Genomic DNA, 20,071 nt, shown 5'->3' with positions numbered 1-20,071 from the left:
TGCTACTAACTGGCTTCTCCCTGGCCTCAGTCAATCACCCTCCACTCATCTGAGAAAGATCAGTCCCCTCCAATGCTGAAATCCTCCTCCTCTTCATCATCATCCTCATGACAATTTGTTTGGCAAAAAATAACATATATGCTCCCTCTGAGGATTTTCAATCCCTTCTTTCCTCTGCACCTCACTAAATCTCTTCTTTTGTGCCTCCATAAATTACTGGCCAACTTCTCTGTTCCTTTCAGAACCACTGCTTGGTAGCTTCACCAATTTACACCGCCTTAAACCTTTCTGTCTTGTATCTCCTTACCTGTGCAACTCCATCCCTGAATTCCTTCATAGACAATCTTTCTCTTCAAAAATAATGTCCCTCTACTTAATGCACTTTATTCATGTGGTTTATTGCACGTTTTTGGTTTATGCGAATACTAAAACCTTGCCTGTTTCAGACACAAATATGTCACCCATCTGCATGTCCTCCTGGAGTTCTTCCTTTACTACCTACCACTTGGGGCACTCATATAACATCTCCCTTAGTCCTGGTATTCATGATGCAGTGATACCACTGCAAATTTCAGGACTTTATAATTTCAGGACTTTACATTCCTGCCACTGTGTTCTGTATTTATTTATATTTTATTGATATTTTACATTTGAAAAATTACTAGTAGGAAATAATTTTTTCACCCAATTAATGTAATACTATTCAACAAATCCATGTGGTTATGGTCTATTGCAGTGAACCCCAACCAACGGCTCATGAGCAACATGTTGTTCATCAACCCCTTGGATGTTGCTCTTAGTGTTGTCAAAACAGGTACTTATTTTTTAATTCCTGGCTTGGAGGAAAGTTTTATTGCATAAAACCAGATGTACTGCTAAACGGAGCCTCCTCTATCCTGCCAGTCCACATAGGGGCTACCAATTGACTAAGGACTAACACTAATTATTTTGATACACTCAGAAACATTGGTCATGCCTCCATTACTCCCCAGTTTTATTTACATCTAAATGTTGCTCACAGGTAAAAAAAGATTGGGGACCCCATGTCTGTTGGAAAGATTGGAGTCTGAACAAGGAAGAGTGGGACAGTTTGCAATCTTCAGCCCAAGCTCATTTTGGGGGCTATTTGACTAATGCAATGGCTGTAGCTGCAGCTTAATTTAATGTGTGGTTATGAGACCCCAAAATACTGAAATACGTGGGGAGGTCAGAGAGATTTGTAGTGTACTGTAAGACTACTGTGTGTAGAGCCCATATGCTAATATTTAAACTAATAGGGTATGAAAATGTTAAATGTTGCCTTGTTACATATTTTAGAACCTCCTAGTAGACCCTTGCATAGCCAGAATGCTAGGGTCCTTAGTTAAATATGGTGGAGAAGGGTGCAAAATACAAAAAACAAACACAAATACAGTAACTATATTTTTACACTTTGCTTCATGCTCCCCCTGCTCAACCAGAATGGAATGCAACGACGCTTTCCATATTAATGCAATTCTCCATTTCTTCCAAGAGTCTGTGATCTTGTAGTTTTGTATTACATAGCAAGAAAGCTTTCATAAGCTTTAATTTATTTCAATTACTAAAATATTTTTTCTTGTAGCTTACTGGAACTGGATGAAATTGCAGACCGGTGATAACATTTTCTGTTTGCAGTTCCTCATGTTTGTGCTTTGGCCACTTTACTTTTTAAGATATTTTGGAAATCACCTTGATAAGTGGCTTTGTAGATACTGTCTCTTGCTGATGATACAAAGCCATGCTAATAATATTCATGTTTATGCAAGGAATTATACACTCATATAAACTTGCATTATTTGGTCATAACAAGTATTGGCCTAAACACTGATAAGCCCAAGTCTTGCAAGCATTGGTGTGCATAAATATATATATATATTATCATATACATATAAGGAGTCTTTTTCAATTCCCAGGGGCACAAGTGTAGGATTAGTGGAAGAGAAAGGAAAGTGAGCAGTGTCAGGAGAAGCAGCTCAGCCTTGTTCCTACAGCCTACCTTAGGGCCCTGATGCAACTGCGCCTCCTGCCATTCCAATACCTTAGAGGAGGGAGAGGCCTTTGTGCATGCCAATGCAGTGTACAACTACAAAGTACATAAAAATGGGGGATTTCTATCTTTTTTTTTTCACAGTTCACATTGCCATGTCATTGTAAATGAGGCCTATAGTGCCTCTATGAGCCCAGAACAATATAATTAATTTGTGTATTTCACATATATACATTTAAAGTTAATTTTTTTTATAATAAACTCAACTAGATGGTAACTACATCTTTCATACTATTCATAAGCTTAATGCAGAAATGTTTGTGGCCTCTTTAAATGAGAAAGTTATGTTTTTGTAACAAAAAACAATGACACTCAGTATCAAGGGCAATATAGTGCTTTTATGTATAAAAACAAACATTGGTCAAGTGAACAATTATTATTTTGCCCGCTAAGACCTTCACTAGAATGTGCTGTACTAATCCAAGGGGCACATTTACTAATGGTCGAATATCGAGGGTTAATTAACCCTCGATATTCAACCGTCTAAGTAAAATCCTTCGACCTTGAATATCAAAGTCGAAGGATTTACCGTATTTCCTGCGATCGAACGATCAAAGGAAAAATCGTTCGATCAAACGATTAAATTCTTCAATCGAATGATTCGAAAGGATTTTAATCCATCGATCAAACGATTTTCCTTCGATCAGAAATTTGTTAGAAAGCCCATGGGGACCTTCCCCATAGGCTAAGATTGATGTTCGGTAGGTTTTAGGTGGTGAAGTAGTTGGTCGAAGTTTTTTTTAAAGATATAGTACTTGGATTGTTGAATGGTCGAATAGTCGAATGATTTTTAGTTCGAATCGTTCGATTCGAAGTCGAAGTCGTAGTCGAAGGTCGAAAGTAGCCATTTCGATGGTCGAAGTAGCCAAAAAAAACATTCAAAATTTGAAGTATTTTTTCTTCTATTCCTTCACTCGAGCTATATAAATGTGCCCCCAAGCGTTAATTCTTAGAAAGGTGTGCTTATGTGATGGAACAGATACACATGAAATCAAATGAATGAAACTAACTGAATAATAGTTCTATAAGTAAATGTATACAATAAAAAGGAAGTGCAATGTCTGAGCCCAGACAAGATCATTATTACGATTGGCAGAGCTTATTTTTCTGCAGAAAGAAAATAAGTAATAAGAAAGAGTAATTCTCTGTCATCAGCTCCACCCTGCAACTGCAATTTACCACCATGAATTTCCTTCTAGAGCTTTTAAACGGCTGTCTATCTTTCTGTTGTCATACTCATTTAATTCCCACAGAAAGCATAATGGTAGATTGAAGAAATGTGTCATCACAGACATTTCTTAAGGGAGACACCAGCTGGCTCAGATAAGCAATCTGCTAACTGGAATTACACACTTGTGTCCAATAGTCTCACTGGGATACTTGTGTGCAGTTATGAGAAGCTTGTTGTTTAGTTTACTCTCACCCTCTTTTTTTTAAAGAAGAAAAAGTCTCAGGTGGTCACACATTACTGAACTTTATAGTAGCCATTATTTCATCTTGAAGCATACTGCAGTTAATGCTGTGTTCCCTCTGATAAAAAACACAATGAATTATTATTAATGAATAAGGTTGTGCATATGAAATAGTGTATCACTGGTACAAAGTTTTTTTTAGATATTCTTATATTGTTTGTTTATCTATTTCAGACCTTATAAAACCTTATAAACATACAACATTTTGCTTTTCTGGATTGCACTTTGACCAGCTGTATTGTCAGCCCCATAGTGCCTGGCAAATTATACTTTGTTTCAGCTCATTGGTGTAGCACAGGGATTTTGATTCAAGCGTCCCATCAGGCCCCATTTCAGGAGAAAGGCCTTGTTTAGGACCTTGGTTCCTGAGGGAAAGTATCCGTGTACAGAATCCCCATCTGCAGGTATTTGTTCAGTCTGTTCATGCTGGGGTAGTGCCACTTGTGCCAAGATGTTGTTTAAAGGACTCAACTGCACTCGCAGTCAAGCTATGTTTCATAAGAACCAGCTAAGTATTGCTATTTGTTCTCCTGTCTGTTTGTATGGTCTTTGGACCATGGGTACGTCCCCTTCCTTGTTTTAACTCTGGGCCTTTTAGTTTAACTTGTTTGCTGTCTGCCCTGAAGTCTGTATTGATGTTTGTTGAACATCTATAATCCCACAGTTTCAGTGCAATTCACTCTTTCAATCAAGTAACTCGAAAATGTAACACCTTTCCCAATAAAATGTAGTTGTCACCTGAAAGAATAAGTTCAAGCAAACTAGTGATTTGGTGACTTTAATAGCCTACTAATACTACTTGGAAAAAAGCTACTTGGATGAAATTCAGATGCTTCAATTTATCACTACTAGATATGTGAAATTATATGCAATCAGACATCTAATACAATAAAAAATCTGCACAAGGGGTAACTCTAGTCCTGTCTATCTAAGTAGCAAAGCACATGTTGACTGTATAACAAAGTTTTATAAAGTGAATGTCCTCACAAATGGCTCTGTGTGGAAAAAGGGAAAATGTTATCGATGGTAGTAGCTTGGCTGTAGCTTGGTATATTTGCATAGTGATGGACTTCCCGGCCTCTCCTCCTGCCTGAGCTCAGCAGAGACCCCCACCTCCCTGCCTTCTTAGACAGTAGTACCTGAGGCATGGACTTGATCTGGTGGGACCTCCCTAAATGTAGGCTACTAATTTGTTCTTTTTTTCTTCACAGGTATCCCCTTGGCAACCATCACCCCCCAGGCATATCACCCATTCCTTGGCTGCAATTTCATTACTGAATATGAATGAATTCAGCTTGTATATGACTAATATTTAATTAAAAGGGGGCATATGGTCCAAGGAAATCCCATGCAAATTTATGCACATGCAAATCTCTGAGTACATACTGTACATTTACTGCATGACATAAAATGTTTTTTACTTACTGTATAACCTACTGGCAAAAAAATGTGTTTTTGCCCAAATGCATGAAAGAGATTAGCCTAACAAGAGAGATTTCTGAGAATTCTTAAAAAGGCATTAACTTCAAAGCATATTCTAACCCTTGAGGATACGTATGTAATCCGTTTTGAAAATATACTGCTATTTTGAACCTACATATTTCTGATCTCTGATGTGGTCCCATGTATTTCATAATGCTAGTATGATGTCCAAAAATCTTGAAATCTTGAAAACTCCTCCTCAACATTATTTCTCATTGCAAATCACATTTTTTAACACTTTTAGCAAAAGCCAAACTATTTTTACTGCTTTATCTTGGTTCCCTTGAATTTCAAGGTGCCGGTTTTATAATTAGGATTAACAATGATTTCATTTTCTCTATATGCTCATTTTCAGTACTGTATATTGGTTATAGTGACCAAGGTTACTTATATCTGCATTTGAATTCATGCAAATAGGAGCTGTCATTGGGTTGTTCTTCACAACAACCAGGTAATTCTCCTTCACAGATTAGAGGGCCATTTGTCATGAAAAGATTGCTTGATTAGATTTAGCAAGAAATTATTTTTGAATGTAGAATCCCTCCGTCATTTGAAAGCCTTTAAATTACACACTAATAATATCTAATTGAAATAGTTCAACATTATTAGCTAGATGGTTCATTGTTCCCTTTTAATGCATATGTTTACATGCAAATCCTTATATTGTGCTGCCATATTTTTCTGTCTAAAACAACTGACTCCAAGCTATTCTTATTTTATACACAAATGAGTGATGTAGATTCAGACAGTTGGTCCTTTTGGCCCCTTTGCTTCTCCAGTACTAGAGGGATGACAGGGGATACAATCCTTTTTTGACATGTTGACATTGGGTTGCCTTTCACAATGCACCCCTAACGTTTAAAGGAAAACTATACCCCCCAAACAATGTAGGTCTCTATTAAAACAGCTCATGTGTAAAACCCTGCTTCATGTAAATGAACCATTATCATAATAATATACTTTTTTAGTAGTATGTGCCATTGGGTAATCATAAATAGAAAATTGCCATTTTAAAAAATAAGGGCCGCCCCCTGAGATTGTAAGATTCACTGTGCACACATACAAACCACATGTAAGGTCACATGAGCCAATTAACAGACAGTTCTGCCTTTTGCTTCCTCACTTCTTCCTGTTACAGTTAGTGTTGTAGTATTACTGGTCAGGTGATCTCTGAGGCAGCACAGATAGAGTCACGAAATGGTGGTTGAAGGCAAGAGATGTAAAAGGGCAATATTTATGTAAATATATATTCCAGTTTGGTAAGATTCTTTAATATGTCATTCAATTTGATATAAACTATCTGTTGCTTAAGTATTCATTTTGGGGGTATAGTTTTCCTTTAATGCTTGTACTCTTCTTGTCCTAAGTGCAGGAGGGTAAATCGTGTAAAACTCAAAACTTAATTATCAGCTGTCTTGCATGATACACTTACCACTAACTTTGATGGTATCTTGGCAGGTTTTAGGTGGCATAATATTGAACCTGAAAATAGTCACAACTTACAGCAAAAACATAATTGCAATTAGTTTTTAAACAAATTTGCCATTCTATGATACATTTCTAAAAATGAAAGGAATGTCCTCAGTGTTTTCTATTTTATGATGCCAACACATTTCTTAAACTTAAGGGGCATTGTGTAGGTTTGGTAGATGAATTTATACTGTGGATGTGATATTAGGAAGTTATTAGTATTGTCTATGGCTTCCTCCCATTTATAATATTTGAGTCCTGGAATTCTCTGTGTTCAAAGGAGGTAAGATTAGTCAAAGGTGTCTTGAATGTTACCATAATCCCTCTATAGAGTTTAGATAGGCGTTTAGCTGAGGGTATCCTCTAGAGCTTCTGTGGCAACTGGAGGGGAAAGAGTATGAAACTGCAAATGAAAGGTGTGCTTGAGTTGGAGAAATATATAAAGTTGCACCTGTTGGCCAGAGACTCTTTTTGTGTGGGAAACTGAGAAACAGCAAATATACCCCCTCTTTACTTGGGTGTGCCAAAAGTTAGGCACCCCCAAGTGATTGTATTTACTTACCTCACTCCCCGGCCCGGTGCTCCTATCAGCAAAAAACTGCACTGCCACTCCCACAGAGTTAATTTTAAGCAAATAATTTCAGTTTTTAAAGGAACAGTCCAGTGTAAAAATAAAAACTGTACCTTGTACTTGATGGTAACTAAACTACATGATTCCATATTGGTGGCAAAATAATTATTAACAGCCTTGAGGTATGGTGATCCAAAATGCAGAAAGATCCCTTATCTGGAGAATCCCAGAACCCAAGCATTCTGGACAAATAAGTTCCAATCTTGTATTTTAGGAAGCAACTTATATTTAGAATATAGCAACAATTTCAACAGAGTAGAAATGTGCTTAAATGTAAAAAGAGTGCTGCAAACCTGTAGCAGTTGATATTGGATCTTTCTATTGGAACGGAGAACTTAAATGTTGCCATTTGGTCAGCAGGGGGCACTGTTCATACAGTAAAGTAGAAACATTTGCCAGCTCCACAGTTGTTTTGGAAGTAATTCTTAAATATTTCTTAAAGACAATGTATCGTGTTCAGGATTAGCAATCACATTTTGTATTTGCCACTTGGAGAAAGCAGTTAGAGTATTTTTGTGCTCATTCTTTTACCAGTAAAAGAATAAAATTTCATCTATAAATACATTTTGACAACCAACTAAATTAGTTTACACAACTCATTGGAAAATGCAGTACTGTATGTGCAGCTGCTTGCAGCATAATGCTCTGCAAATTCTTGTCTTTTAACAGTACATGTAAGTACATGTGTTTTTTTAGCCTTATACTTTATTTTGGTTAAAAGTTAAGTTCAAGGGCCTCTGCAGCAAATGAAGATGAGGGTGACCAATTAGATAACTCACATATTAAACTGTATCCACTTGATAATTACAGCAGTAGATGCACTCAATTCTCCAGCTGCAACAATAACTGCTATAAAATATCTTCACCAAGCAGAGAAACGCTTATATAGATAGCCTATCATAATATTATATTGGTACTTGTAACAAAAGAACTAAAAACTACATATATAGCATCCTACTTCAAAGAACAATATAAACAGAAATAAATAAATAAATAAATTAATAAATGATGCTGTTGATGTGCTCTTCCTATTCTTTTCATTAAAAATAATTGCTTTTTTATTTTTTAAATTAGGACAAGGGCAATAGGCAATGGCTTTTTGCTGTTATACTGACTTTAGTTGAAAAATAATGAATACACAGAACATATTTACAGTACATTTCTTATGTATTGGCCTGTTAGGTTTCTGCATCCCAAACCTTTGCCTTCACAAATATGACTTCAAGACTGAAATCCTAATAATGGAAAAAAATTTGCTCCTAGGTCTGGCTAAGGGTGCCTAATTTTTCTTGCGGTAGGTGCTTAAAACTTTTTACAGATAATTTGAACATCAAGTAGCAAAGGTGGGCAGAGTTTTCAATTTGCAAAATATATAAGTGGCATTTTGGTTCACATACTGTATAATTGTGGTCCACATACATTCTCTAACTTCCAGATGATAAACAACGAATCCTAAACTGAGTTAAAAAATAAAAATAAAACATGCCAGGAAGTATCCTGATAATAAAAACATGCAACTTACATTTGTAATATTGCAATTCTAGTCAAACCTTTCATGACTGCTCTTCTCTATTCATAATGAACTTGTACTCTGTTTTCATTATTTCTTTCTATTTTTCTTATGGGTTTCTTTTAGAACCATAAACATTGCACTGAAAGCGAATGACTTTCTCTCATAGGATTTACAATGCATTGTGTTACAATTCATAACTGGCTTTGAAAGAGCAATGTACACATATCCCTTGGGTAGATAATGCCTGTTATAGATTGATCGGTTTTCCTTGGAGCTGGATATAATGTATACATATATATTTTACACAGAGTTGTTTATTCCTACTCCATTGATAGGAAACTAAAATAATGATATGTTTAGTAGCTTTATGATTGAGGTAACATAAAGATAAAGACAAGTAATCACCATTATGGAATAGATTCTTTTGAATAGAGCTGGTACCTGTTATAAGTGATAAAACATGACATCGGTCACTTTCCATCCACTAGCAATAACTTTTAAAGATAATGACATACTAAGACATACCAATTACCATCTCTCTAGAATGACTAGGTCTGTGCGATTCTACATATTTCCATAAAAATGTATGGGGTAAATCGAATTATATTACAAAGCAAAATAATACAGGATAAAAAAAAAAACAGCAAAACTGCATCAACCGTTAACATGGTTTGAGTTTAGATTCAACAAGTCCTACAAGTCCTGCATTCAAACTATCATACTTTCTAAATTCATTCAAGTGACAATAAAATGCTAAATATTAACATAATAAAATACATCTTCAATAATTTCATATAACAGGTGGGGAAATGGGAGAACAAAAGCTTAAACATGAAGTATCCCGTCTGGCCCAGGATTACAGCTTCTGCGGACACTGACCCCGATGACAACCATTTAAGCATTGTCACTTTAGAAGAAGCTCCGTTTGTGATTGTTGAAAATGTTGACTACCTGACAGGAACATGCGTGAGAAATACTGTGCCATGTAGAAAGTATTTCCGGTTAAAGTAAGTATTTTTTTTGTTTCTTTTTTAGATGCTGACTTTATTAAATGCAACAACTCTCTCCTGACTGACCACTATATATAATTTAGAAAGTATTCTTTCATCAGCATGTAACCCAATGTTATTATATATCTTACATTATGTGATGGAATTTTTGTGTGCTAAAACTCATGAATTTGAATTAGGGTTTCCAAAATTTGAATGTTCTGTAAAACTTCAAAATCTAAAGCTTGCAAGTTTACATAGAAGTCAATGGTAGTTGTCCTAAGCAGAATGAGTTTTTTTCTATTTGAGTTTTTTGAATTTTTGAAATTTTTCAATTTAAAAAAAAAAAAAAACATTAAAAATCATGAGTAGAATTTGTTGCATTAAAGTTGTTTTTATTAATATTTTTTACATTATTTTTTTTAGATAAATAAGCAGACATTCCAGTTTGGTAAAATTTTGAGTTGAATTAATCAGTTGTATTCAACTTTTTGATAAAAAGCCCTCCCCAGCTTAAATTACCAAAATCAAATTCCACCTATATTTACTGTGTCTGTCTAGGGGCAAATTGTTAAAAAACTGAAATGGAAAATTATAATTATAATGAATACCCAGCAGTTTGATTTGTATCACACATTGACACATTTATTAAGCATTTACTGCTTTAATCTAAATCACTCTAAAACCACAACAAATACAAAATGAAGACCATTTAACATTGAGAAAAAAAGAATATCACTGTTTGCCTATTAACAATTAATTTAAAAGTAAACAACAACTTTACAGCAAAATCCTTTCATTAAAATGAAAGCAACACAAGCCAGTAAGGGATTTGAAATCATAAGTATTGCTATTTCTCAAAATCCTCAAGAATGGACTGTATCGTGGCCTAAAGGCCTAGGCTCAAGTAAGCAAAATATAAAAAATAAGTGTTGAATTAATAGCAGGTTTTCATTCGAGTGGATTTTTTGCACATGATATGCCAGACAACAGACAGCAAAATGCTAGTACTTGTACTGTCATTTCCATAGAATTTATGATTCCTGGCACATAGAGGTTGAATTATGGGAGAAAAAAATGATGTAATTTTTAGAGTGCATTAGGGTTACTTTAAAGGAGAATTCAACCCTAAAATGAATCCTTTATATACTGAACTTATTGCACCAACCTAAAGTTTCAACTTGTCAATAGCAGCAATGATCCAGGACTTCAAATTTGTCACAGGGGTTCACCATCTTGGAAAGTGTCTCAGTGGGATCTGAACAGCTCTTGCGAAACTAAGCTTAGGGGTCTTCACAAGTTATCAAGCAGAAAATGAGGTTTGTCTGTAATATAACCTGATGCTACATGGCTGATTATTTAATTCTGATGCAAATTGCACTGGTTTCTGTGCAGCCATGTAGTAATTACTGTATCTGTATTATTTACCAATCAGCCTTAAATTGTGACATTTATATTCTATGTGTATTGTATATTTTGAAACAGTCCCTAAACTCACAGAGCATGTGCAGTGAATCAGCAGAAAAGAAGATGAGGAGCTACTGGGGCATCTTCAGAGGCTGTGGTTGCCTTGGGCTGGTACAGAAGCCCAAAACATAAACATTTCTAGCCTACTTTTTTAGTTAAGCTTTAATTCTCCTTTAAAACAGTTCAAAATAACTTTACAAATTTGGGATGTGTATCATGACCTGGGCAGCATTAAGGCCACAGGTCTTACCCTTTCCACTTAACCCTGTATATAACATAATGATGACAATAATGACACTTGGAGCCCAGGATGGAGAGTTATTAACCACATCAATATAAACAACATGTAACTATAGTATAATATCAACCCAACAGGAATGCTTGCTTAACTAATTACTACACCGAGTAAACGGGCCACCACCATGTCAGCCACCCAAATCACTTCACCTGGATGGGCAAGTAGGAGTGAATGACCTCACTCAGAACCTTACCTCCCAGGACCCTTACCCAGAGAGGCACCAGCACACACCAGAGATAGGGGACTACTGTCCATTACCCCACTCTAGCAAGCACCCCCCACTTGCCCAGCTGCCATAACAGCATACAGTTCTTGCCAAGTCACCAAACTTCAAGGATTGCGTTACACAAGGACGGGAGGGTGGGATGTAGTTCCCACCTCGCTGATCATGCAGACTGGAGGAATACTGCCCAAACTGCTTCTGCCCTTTCTACTCCTAGCCAAGCCTTAACCCGTTGCTCCCTCTGGCCTGCCTAAATGGTCAAAGCTTCCCTTCCTCCACTTATGCTTGTCTGAGAAGCACTATTATAGTCCTTTGATACCTATTTACTATCAGCATCACATTCTTAAGAATGTTTTTTCTCTCTTGCAGTAACTCAACAACTGAAGGTACATCAGTGAAAAAATGTTGCAAAGGATTCTGTATAGATATTTTAAAGAAACTTTCAAAGACTGTGAAATTCACTTATGACCTTTACCTGGTTACTAATGGGAAGCATGGCAAAAAAATCAAGAATATTTGGAATGGAATGATTGGTGAAGTAAGTTCTGTTAGGTAAAAGCTCTTTAGTAAGAACTTGATACTATATCCATTGCTTAAGGAATGGGGATTGTACCATATATTACACATTTATCATTTTTTCTTCCTGCTATTTTTTATCCTTCAATTAGGTGGTTTACAAACGAGCTGTTATGGCCGTGGGTTCACTCACAATCAATGAAGAGCGTTCAGTAGCAGTTGATTTTTCAGTTCCATTTGTTGAAACTGGAATTAGTGTTATGGTATCACGTAGCAATGGCACCGTTTCTCCATCAGCTTTTTTAGGTAAGTTATTTTCCTTTACATTCTGCTAAATGGTCACGTGATTGTTTAAGTACTTTTCATTGTCATTAAAATAAAACAGCCATATAGATTTCTTTCAAAATCCTCAGCAAATTATGTCTGCTATATACTTATTTCTGCAAGAAAAATGAACAAGTGTTATCTGAGAATAACTATATTGTTACTATAATTCTGGCAATTATATAAACTAATTGTTTGAATAATTAATTGCCATTTGCGTGCTCTTCATATATATGTAACCATAGATATGCAATAAATGACTGTCCTTAATACACCATTGTTTGTGATCTACTACTTTACTAATACTTGCCTATTTGATGAGAAATGAAAACACAATTTGTAAATTCAAGACCCTAGGCTTCCCTTAGCTCTCAAAAAAAGGTTATAAGTATATTAGACTGTTGTACTATTTAGCCAACTGCAAATAAGGGTTCATCACAAAGTAACCTTTAGTCTAAGCTTTGAGACTATCTATAAGAGCAAATAGACTTTCTGTCCAAATTTTCCTCCAATTGATCTTTAGGCTAGATCCCACAATTTGTGAGTCACTGTTGTAGACTATTCATCAATAATAAATATTCAATATTTAGTAGACTTAAGTCTAAGGCAACTCGACATATTGAGTATTCAGCATAAAATGTTTCTACAACATAGTACATTATCACAAACAAAGCAAAAAGAAAAAACTCAAAGGGCAAATATCACTTTGTTTTGTGACTATAAAGCCTGTGTGGAACTGAGTGAAGACACACAAGATTGTCAGTGTTTTATTGCCTTTCTGTTTGCTTGAAACATACACCTTGTAGTCATTTTATGCAATATTTCTCTTTTGCTTTTTCATTGGGTCCAAAGATACTCTGAAGTTAGAGCATATGTATCATAAATAGCAAGTCCTAAAGCAAAGAAACACACTTTGATCACTGATATTGAGTAGACAGAGTCATAATATTAGTCTCTATAGATAAAGCTACATAATACAAGTACTACTCATGCATTTGGTGCCAGTAAAAAACAAGCAATATCAATATTCAGGCTTACTATGGCCCTTAAAGGAAAACTACACCCCCAAAATGAGTACGTAAGCAACAGATAGTTTATATCATATTAAGTGACATATTAAAGAATCTTACCAAACTGGAATATATAGTTAAGTAAATATTGCCCTTACACATCTTTTCCTTGAAGCCCCTATTGCAGGGATCCCCAACCTTTTGAACCCGTGAGCAACATTCAGAAGTAAAAGTAGTTGGAGAGCAACACAAGCATGAAAAATGTTCTTCGGTGCCATATAAGTGCTGTGATTGGCCATTTAGTAGCCCCTATGAGGATTGTCAACCTACATTGAGGCTCTGTTTGGCAGTACACCTGGTTTTTATACAATCAAAATTTGCCTCCAAGCCTGGAATTCAAAAATAAGCACCTGCTTTGAGGCCACTGGGAGCAACATCCAAGGGGTTGGAGAGCAACATGTTGCTCACGAGCTACTGGTTGGGGATCACTGCCCTATTGTATGATATTTTCTGTGTGGCCTCAGAAAGAGATCAGAAATACGGCAGCTCTAACTGTAACAGGAAAAAGTGTGGAAGCAATAGTAATGTGACTTAACATTTATGGTTTGTTTGGTTTGTTTGTGGGCACCGTGAATTTTTAGTTTCTCAGGGGGTGGCCCTTATTTCTTAAAATGTTCTATTTAGGATTACCCAATGGCACATCCTACTAAAAAGTATATTTTTATGAAAATGGTTATTTACATGAAGCAGGGTTTTACATATGAGCTGTTTTATACATTATATTTTTTACAAAGACCTACATTGTTTGTGGATATAGTTTTCATTTAAAATTTAGCAGTTTCAGTCTTTCTACTATAGTTTTTAGCTATACATTATGTGATTATGCAAAGCTTGCCCTACGATTTTCACAATATGGCAGCTGCCTACTGCTGCTGCAGCGATTGTGATTTACAAGACTGGAGGAAACAATATCTTTATAATTTATATACTGTAAGTAAAATATATTTTGCTTGACAAACAAAACAGCAATGACTTTGAAACTGTTTCTTAAGGTCCCTTTTAATATGGAAAATTAGCAATGAGTCAGAGAAGTGTTTAACAGCTATTAAAAATTTTAACTTTGGGTATTCCTTTAGGATTCCTCAGCTCAAGGTCTGTGTAAATCTACATTTATACCCTTTTCCTGGATGGAAAGTGATTTAATGCTACCCCCCCCCACACATAAATAATGAATCACCAGTTAATACCTCTGCTGGTTTGAGAAAAAAAATTCCTTTTGTTTTAATTATGGAAAAAATTCTCCTTAGAAAAAACACATAAAAAAGTCTAGAATTTCAGAATCAATGCATGTCATTTATATTTTGTTTCAAGACTACTAGTTTAGAGATAATATTGAATTTGTACTTACCCTAATGCTCATGCCCCCTGGCAGACACAATGCCCATAATTCCCGACCCTTGCTAACCTCTTAGGGGCAGATTCACTAAAGGCGAATTGTCGCCAGCGACCGATTCTAACACATCGCACCACTTCACCAGGTGCAAATTCACTACTACTATGCTAATTCAATAATATTCAAAGTTGCGCCCGGGTCGCCAAATGCTGGCAACTTTTCACTAGCGTTACTTCGCAGTGCGAGCATTTCATATTGAAGATGCGCTGGTGTTTATTTGTGCCTAGCGAAAATTCGCTAGTGATCTTGCGACTAGGTCAATTTGCATACGGCGGGTAATTTATAGTTGTATGGAGGTCTTTTTTATAAATGTTGGTGCAAATGCTTGAAGTTGCCACTTTTTATTACAAATGTCCAGGGAACCTTAATAAAGACAAGAGAATTTATATAATGCCCTACACATGAGCCTAAAGTTTGTTAGGACTTTTGCAGGCAATCCCGCTTCAAAAAACAAAAAGTCACTAGCGTTTTTGTAACTTTAATGCATTTTAGGCACACAGGATATGATGTAAGTGACAGAAGATAGAGGAAGATCTAGCTTTTTTTTATCACTTCGCCTGGTCTGAGGTGGCGAAGTCAACCCTGGCAAAAGAGGAAACATTCAGTAAAATCCGCACTTTCCCCCAGTGAGATAAGTCACCTGGCGATAGAGTGCGAACGAACGTTATCAACGGTATATTTCGCTAGTGAATTTGCGCCTGCGTCTGTAAGTGAATTTGCAATGTCCCTGTGGGTGGCAACGCTGGTGAATTGTCGCTAGTTTTAGCCACTTAGTCCTTTAGTGAATCTGCCCCTTAGACTCAATTTCTGCACTCCTGCACACAATCTGCAGGGCACATTCTGAGGAAATCCCAATACTAAAGCCAACTTCCTCCAATATAAATTTCATATGGCCTGTCTCAAATCTGTTCTGTCCCAGGCTATGCAAGATTACAATAGTTCACTTAAAAATAACCACAACACTTTTTCCAGACTGCCAAGGCCAAAGTACACTACTCATTTCTCATTATCCTGGACTTATCTTAAGCTTTTGATAATGTTGACCATTCTATATTCTATATTCTATATTCTGTGTTCTCTTGGTACAAGTGATCAAGCTGCACCCTGGTTCTCTTCTCTACCTTTCTCCATTTGGTCTTAAATATGACTTATATGCAAATGACATATAGATATATATTTAGACCCCCCTTTACTAACAATTTATGCTCAAAACAAGATCACAAATTGCCTCCTTGTGATCTACTCCTGGATGAACCAATGGCACCTCAGTCTCAACCTATCTAAAACAGAGTTCATGGTCTTCCTGCCCACCCACTTAGACTGAAAGCTCATCAGGGACCTCCTTCCTACTGTGTCTCATACTACATGACACTTAATGTCTTTGTATTACTTTTTGTATTTGTTATAATACTTGTCTTCCCTGTATGTACTTTTGTATACTGTTAAATTGAACAGCACTGTGTATCCTTGTAGTGCTTTATTAATAAAGTTATACATACAAACATGTTATATTCTTGATGAAATGTTACTGCTCTGGTCTTCTTTGGGGGAAGTTGAAACTATGCTCTGGTGTGTTCAGTATGGCTCATACCTGGTGCTTTCATTACCGGCCTCTCGTGTGTGTTCAGACATGTAGCTTCTTAGATCAATGGGTTACAAGCTTTAAAGAGCTTGATCCCATTTTTTCTACCTAATTTCAGAGACTTTCAGGGGTCATTTTAAAATCAGCTGAGCATTGATATGTTTAGAAATCTACTGTCTCCCTATTAAGTGGACTTTATTTTGGGGCACATATACCCTCAGAGACAGGGACAACTTACATATAGGGGGTGGATGTTCAATATAAATGTTGTGTGTAAAAGATATTAATTCTTACTTCAGTAGATAAAGCTCTATACAGATACAGAGATAATAATGCTCTGTGCAGGATTATTTATGGCAATATTATTACAGAAACTGTATAGGAAACTAAAATTAACCCTACTTACTGTATGTATATATATATATATATATATATACAGGGTATCTTTTTCTTTCAAAATACATTAGTTAATTAAAAAAAACCTAGCTCAGCTATTTGTAAAATGTAAGAAGATCAATAAAAATTATTTTTTTGTTTTTTATTTCTTTTCCAAAAGAGATGTAGAATAATTGATTTTTTTGTGCTTTTCAACTGTCAAGTAATTGAATTGTCTGTTTTCTTTTCTGTTTCCATCTTGCTGCAGAACCATTTAGTGCATCTGTCTGGGTGATGATGTTTGTGATGCTTCTCCTTGTGTCTGCAATGGCTGTTTTCATATTTGAGTACTTTAGTCCTGTAGGATATAACAGGAACTTAGCACAAGGGAAAGGTAAGATTTACATTTTGATAACCTGGTGATTTAATGGAACATTAGAAGTACTAGCCTTAAGGAGGCTCACTATATATTTCATTATCCCTTGGGCCTCCATTGTTATAAGCTGCTTATTTTCTCTCTAAACCGAAGAACATTTTCATTAACATTTTATTGATAATTTTATAAATTCAATCAGGACAAGTAATTTAAACATCCTAACTTTCTTAGCCAGGCCCTACAAATAATTCCTGTTTGTAGAAAAACCTTCTTGTAAAAACAAGTTAGCAAACATAAATCAAAAGTCTTGTGCTTAACTCAAATAGTGTAGGTATGCTTGTTTCATTATTAAATGCTCAATTGCTGTAATTTAATGAAGGTTAAAAAAAATTATTTCTATCTGAAAAATTTCTATCCGAAAAAAAAAGTTTTAAAGCAGACCTTTTGCGATTTACATGAATTTTTTTTCTTAATTCCAAAATACTAATGGATACATGTACTGTTAATATGATTGAAGTTTATTACAACAATTTTTATAACATTAATTATCAAGTCTATCAAGGTTATAGCAATTCTGTAGTCTATAGGAGCTTCTGTAAAAGGACCCACAATATTAATAGCAAGTTTTTCCCATGCTGAATCAGGAAATTATACTAGCTGCAGTGGTGGTATATGTGTGATAGCTGCAGTGAATAAGTAAAGCACGCTTTCTAGCAACAGAAATCTCCCATTGGCCAGCAACAATAATGTTATTTTCGAACATGCGGATCCAAGCAGTAAAAGGTATGGTAGGCTCAACAGGGTTTGGCAGAAAAGGTGCAGGCTGCTGCAAAGGTAGAAGAGACATCTCGTTGCCAATTTGTTGTGTTTTGGTAGATGAGGATGAGTAGAGGATAACAGTGCTTTATTAGCAGATTCATGCAGCCATTAAACATCAACAGTAGCTTCACTCTAACAACCCAGACTGTATAGAAAGTACTATGTATACACATTATAACTCTTGTGCACAGTGACACCTACAGGCCATTTGTATAAACACCACAGCAGACTATGCTGCTTTTGAGTTTGGCTGCATGGGATTAGCAAAAGCTTCGTTGAGGATGCAGAGGTATTCCTTTTGTTAACTTGACTGTGGAAAACTTAAAAGATAGAGAACACTATACCTCATGACAGTTCTCCTTTAAGTAGTTGAAAAAGTTGTCAGCAGAAAGAAGTGCTTGTCTCATGTTCTTCTGCTTAGGAAAAACACTAGAAACCTCAGCTAAATTTCCTCACATTTTCCTAACCAGAAGAACACTGGAATTAAAAAATAAATAAATATAATAATGAATGTAAATTGCTAAATTGCTTAGAATTGCACTCTCATCAATGTGCAGGCAATAATGTCCTCTTAATTACTGTTACCCACATGAAGGAATGCCAGGGTCACAAAAGTTACAACACACAGAACTTTTATTCCAGTACTTTGTATAGGCATTCACTTCAAACAGATCGCAGTCTTCACACACAGGGCAGCAGATATTAAATCCCACCACACAGGATAATTCATTTCCGTACACAGTTAGTCCCAAGTAATCACACACTTTGCCCTTCCCATTGTTCGTTAACCCCTTTCCATTTTCTGCCCCCAATACCTTTCCTCAGGGGGACTCACACACCCCCTTATTACAGGGCTTAGCCCACCAGTACCAGCATTGCCAGGTGCTTCTTGGATCCCTCCAAATGACCTTCAGGCATCAGCTTCTGACACATCAGGGTACTCACTATACCCTAAACTACTTGGGCCCTAACTTGCAGGGCACCTGCTGAAGTTCTAACCTCGCTACCTCAGTTGTGGGGCATGTGTTGCTATTACTAACTGTTTCCTTTCTAACTCACATCACTAAGATGAGCTGTTACAAAAACTACCCCTATTCTCGCTACTCTGACAGTTCTCTCACCCGGTGCCTTCCTGTTTCTTGCTGTTTCCTGCTGCCCCCAGTGCCCTCAGGCCCCCGACTTGCTGCTGCAATTGCTTCCCATCAGCCATAGGCAGCCATGCCCAGTTTCTGTCTCCCTTTTATACCTTGTGGGTCTTCCCAAAAATCTTGCCAGAGGAAACCCCCTGCTCTCTAGCTCCTTCTGTTGGTGACTTGTTGTATTTATACCCTTTACAGTAAAACCCTCTGTTGCAATCTGTTGGTGAAATAAATATACACTACACACAACATACTTTTTTGTCACACTCTTACAAGTTTTACATTCTCTTATTTCAAAGGTTTTCTTATCCTTTAATTTAAGATGTAAAGAAATTGCTAAAAGCGGAAACTTTACTGGAAACTTAATTGTTTGCAAACTTCAAGGCCCATATGTGGTTTAATCAGCTTCCAGTAAAAAGAATATTGCCTAACCATGCCAAAACAAATGCTAATTTCTATCACCACTGGAGATTGGTGTTATGTAGACAATGACAACTAAAGTTGGTTAGACTTGATGTCCATTCTCAAAATGACCACTGGTTATTATCAAGTTACAGAAGAACCCCCATTCTTGTTGTCAGACAAAAACCTAGCAAAAATGTAAAATTAGGGTAACGCATTATATATTATAAATTGGTTGGATGACAAAAATGTGGGAAAACTTAAAATTAAGGTAGGTAAAATTGAGGAGGAAAGGCATCATTGTATTGACTTACCTGAAACCCCGGGTAATACCAGTGAGCAACACTGAGCGCTTCTACTCCGTCTTCCGCGTCAGCTGCGTTCCAATATCTTGCACTGATGAAATCTTGCAATGATGAGATCTAACAACAAGGTCTAATAAGGTAGTGCTATGTATATGGC

The 20,071-nt window shown here is 36.2% G+C and overlaps 1 protein-coding gene across 1 annotated transcript in view; it reads left to right on the top strand.

Moving 5' to 3' along the window:
- LOC100126660 (glutamate receptor ionotropic, NMDA 2A-like) overlaps positions 1–20,071 on the top strand; it is a 271,249-nt gene that overhangs the window by 217,923 nt on the left and 33,255 nt on the right. The window contains exons 6-9 of the mRNA XM_018239071.2: positions 9,438–9,643; positions 11,983–12,151; positions 12,282–12,435; positions 17,142–17,267. Coding sequence (XP_018094560.2) covers positions 9,438–9,643; positions 11,983–12,151; positions 12,282–12,435; positions 17,142–17,267 — 655 coding nt within the window. The remainder of the gene's footprint in view (positions 1–9,437; positions 9,644–11,982; positions 12,152–12,281; positions 12,436–17,141; positions 17,268–20,071) is intronic.

The sequence above is a fragment of the Xenopus laevis genome, chromosome 9_10S (assembly GCF_017654675.1).
Source record: "Xenopus laevis strain J_2021 chromosome 9_10S, Xenopus_laevis_v10.1, whole genome shotgun sequence".
Taxonomy (NCBI): Eukaryota; Metazoa; Chordata; class Amphibia; order Anura; family Pipidae; genus Xenopus; species Xenopus laevis.
The sequence above is the reverse complement of the archived record's forward strand: the minus strand, read 5'-3'. Positions and strand labels throughout refer to the sequence as shown.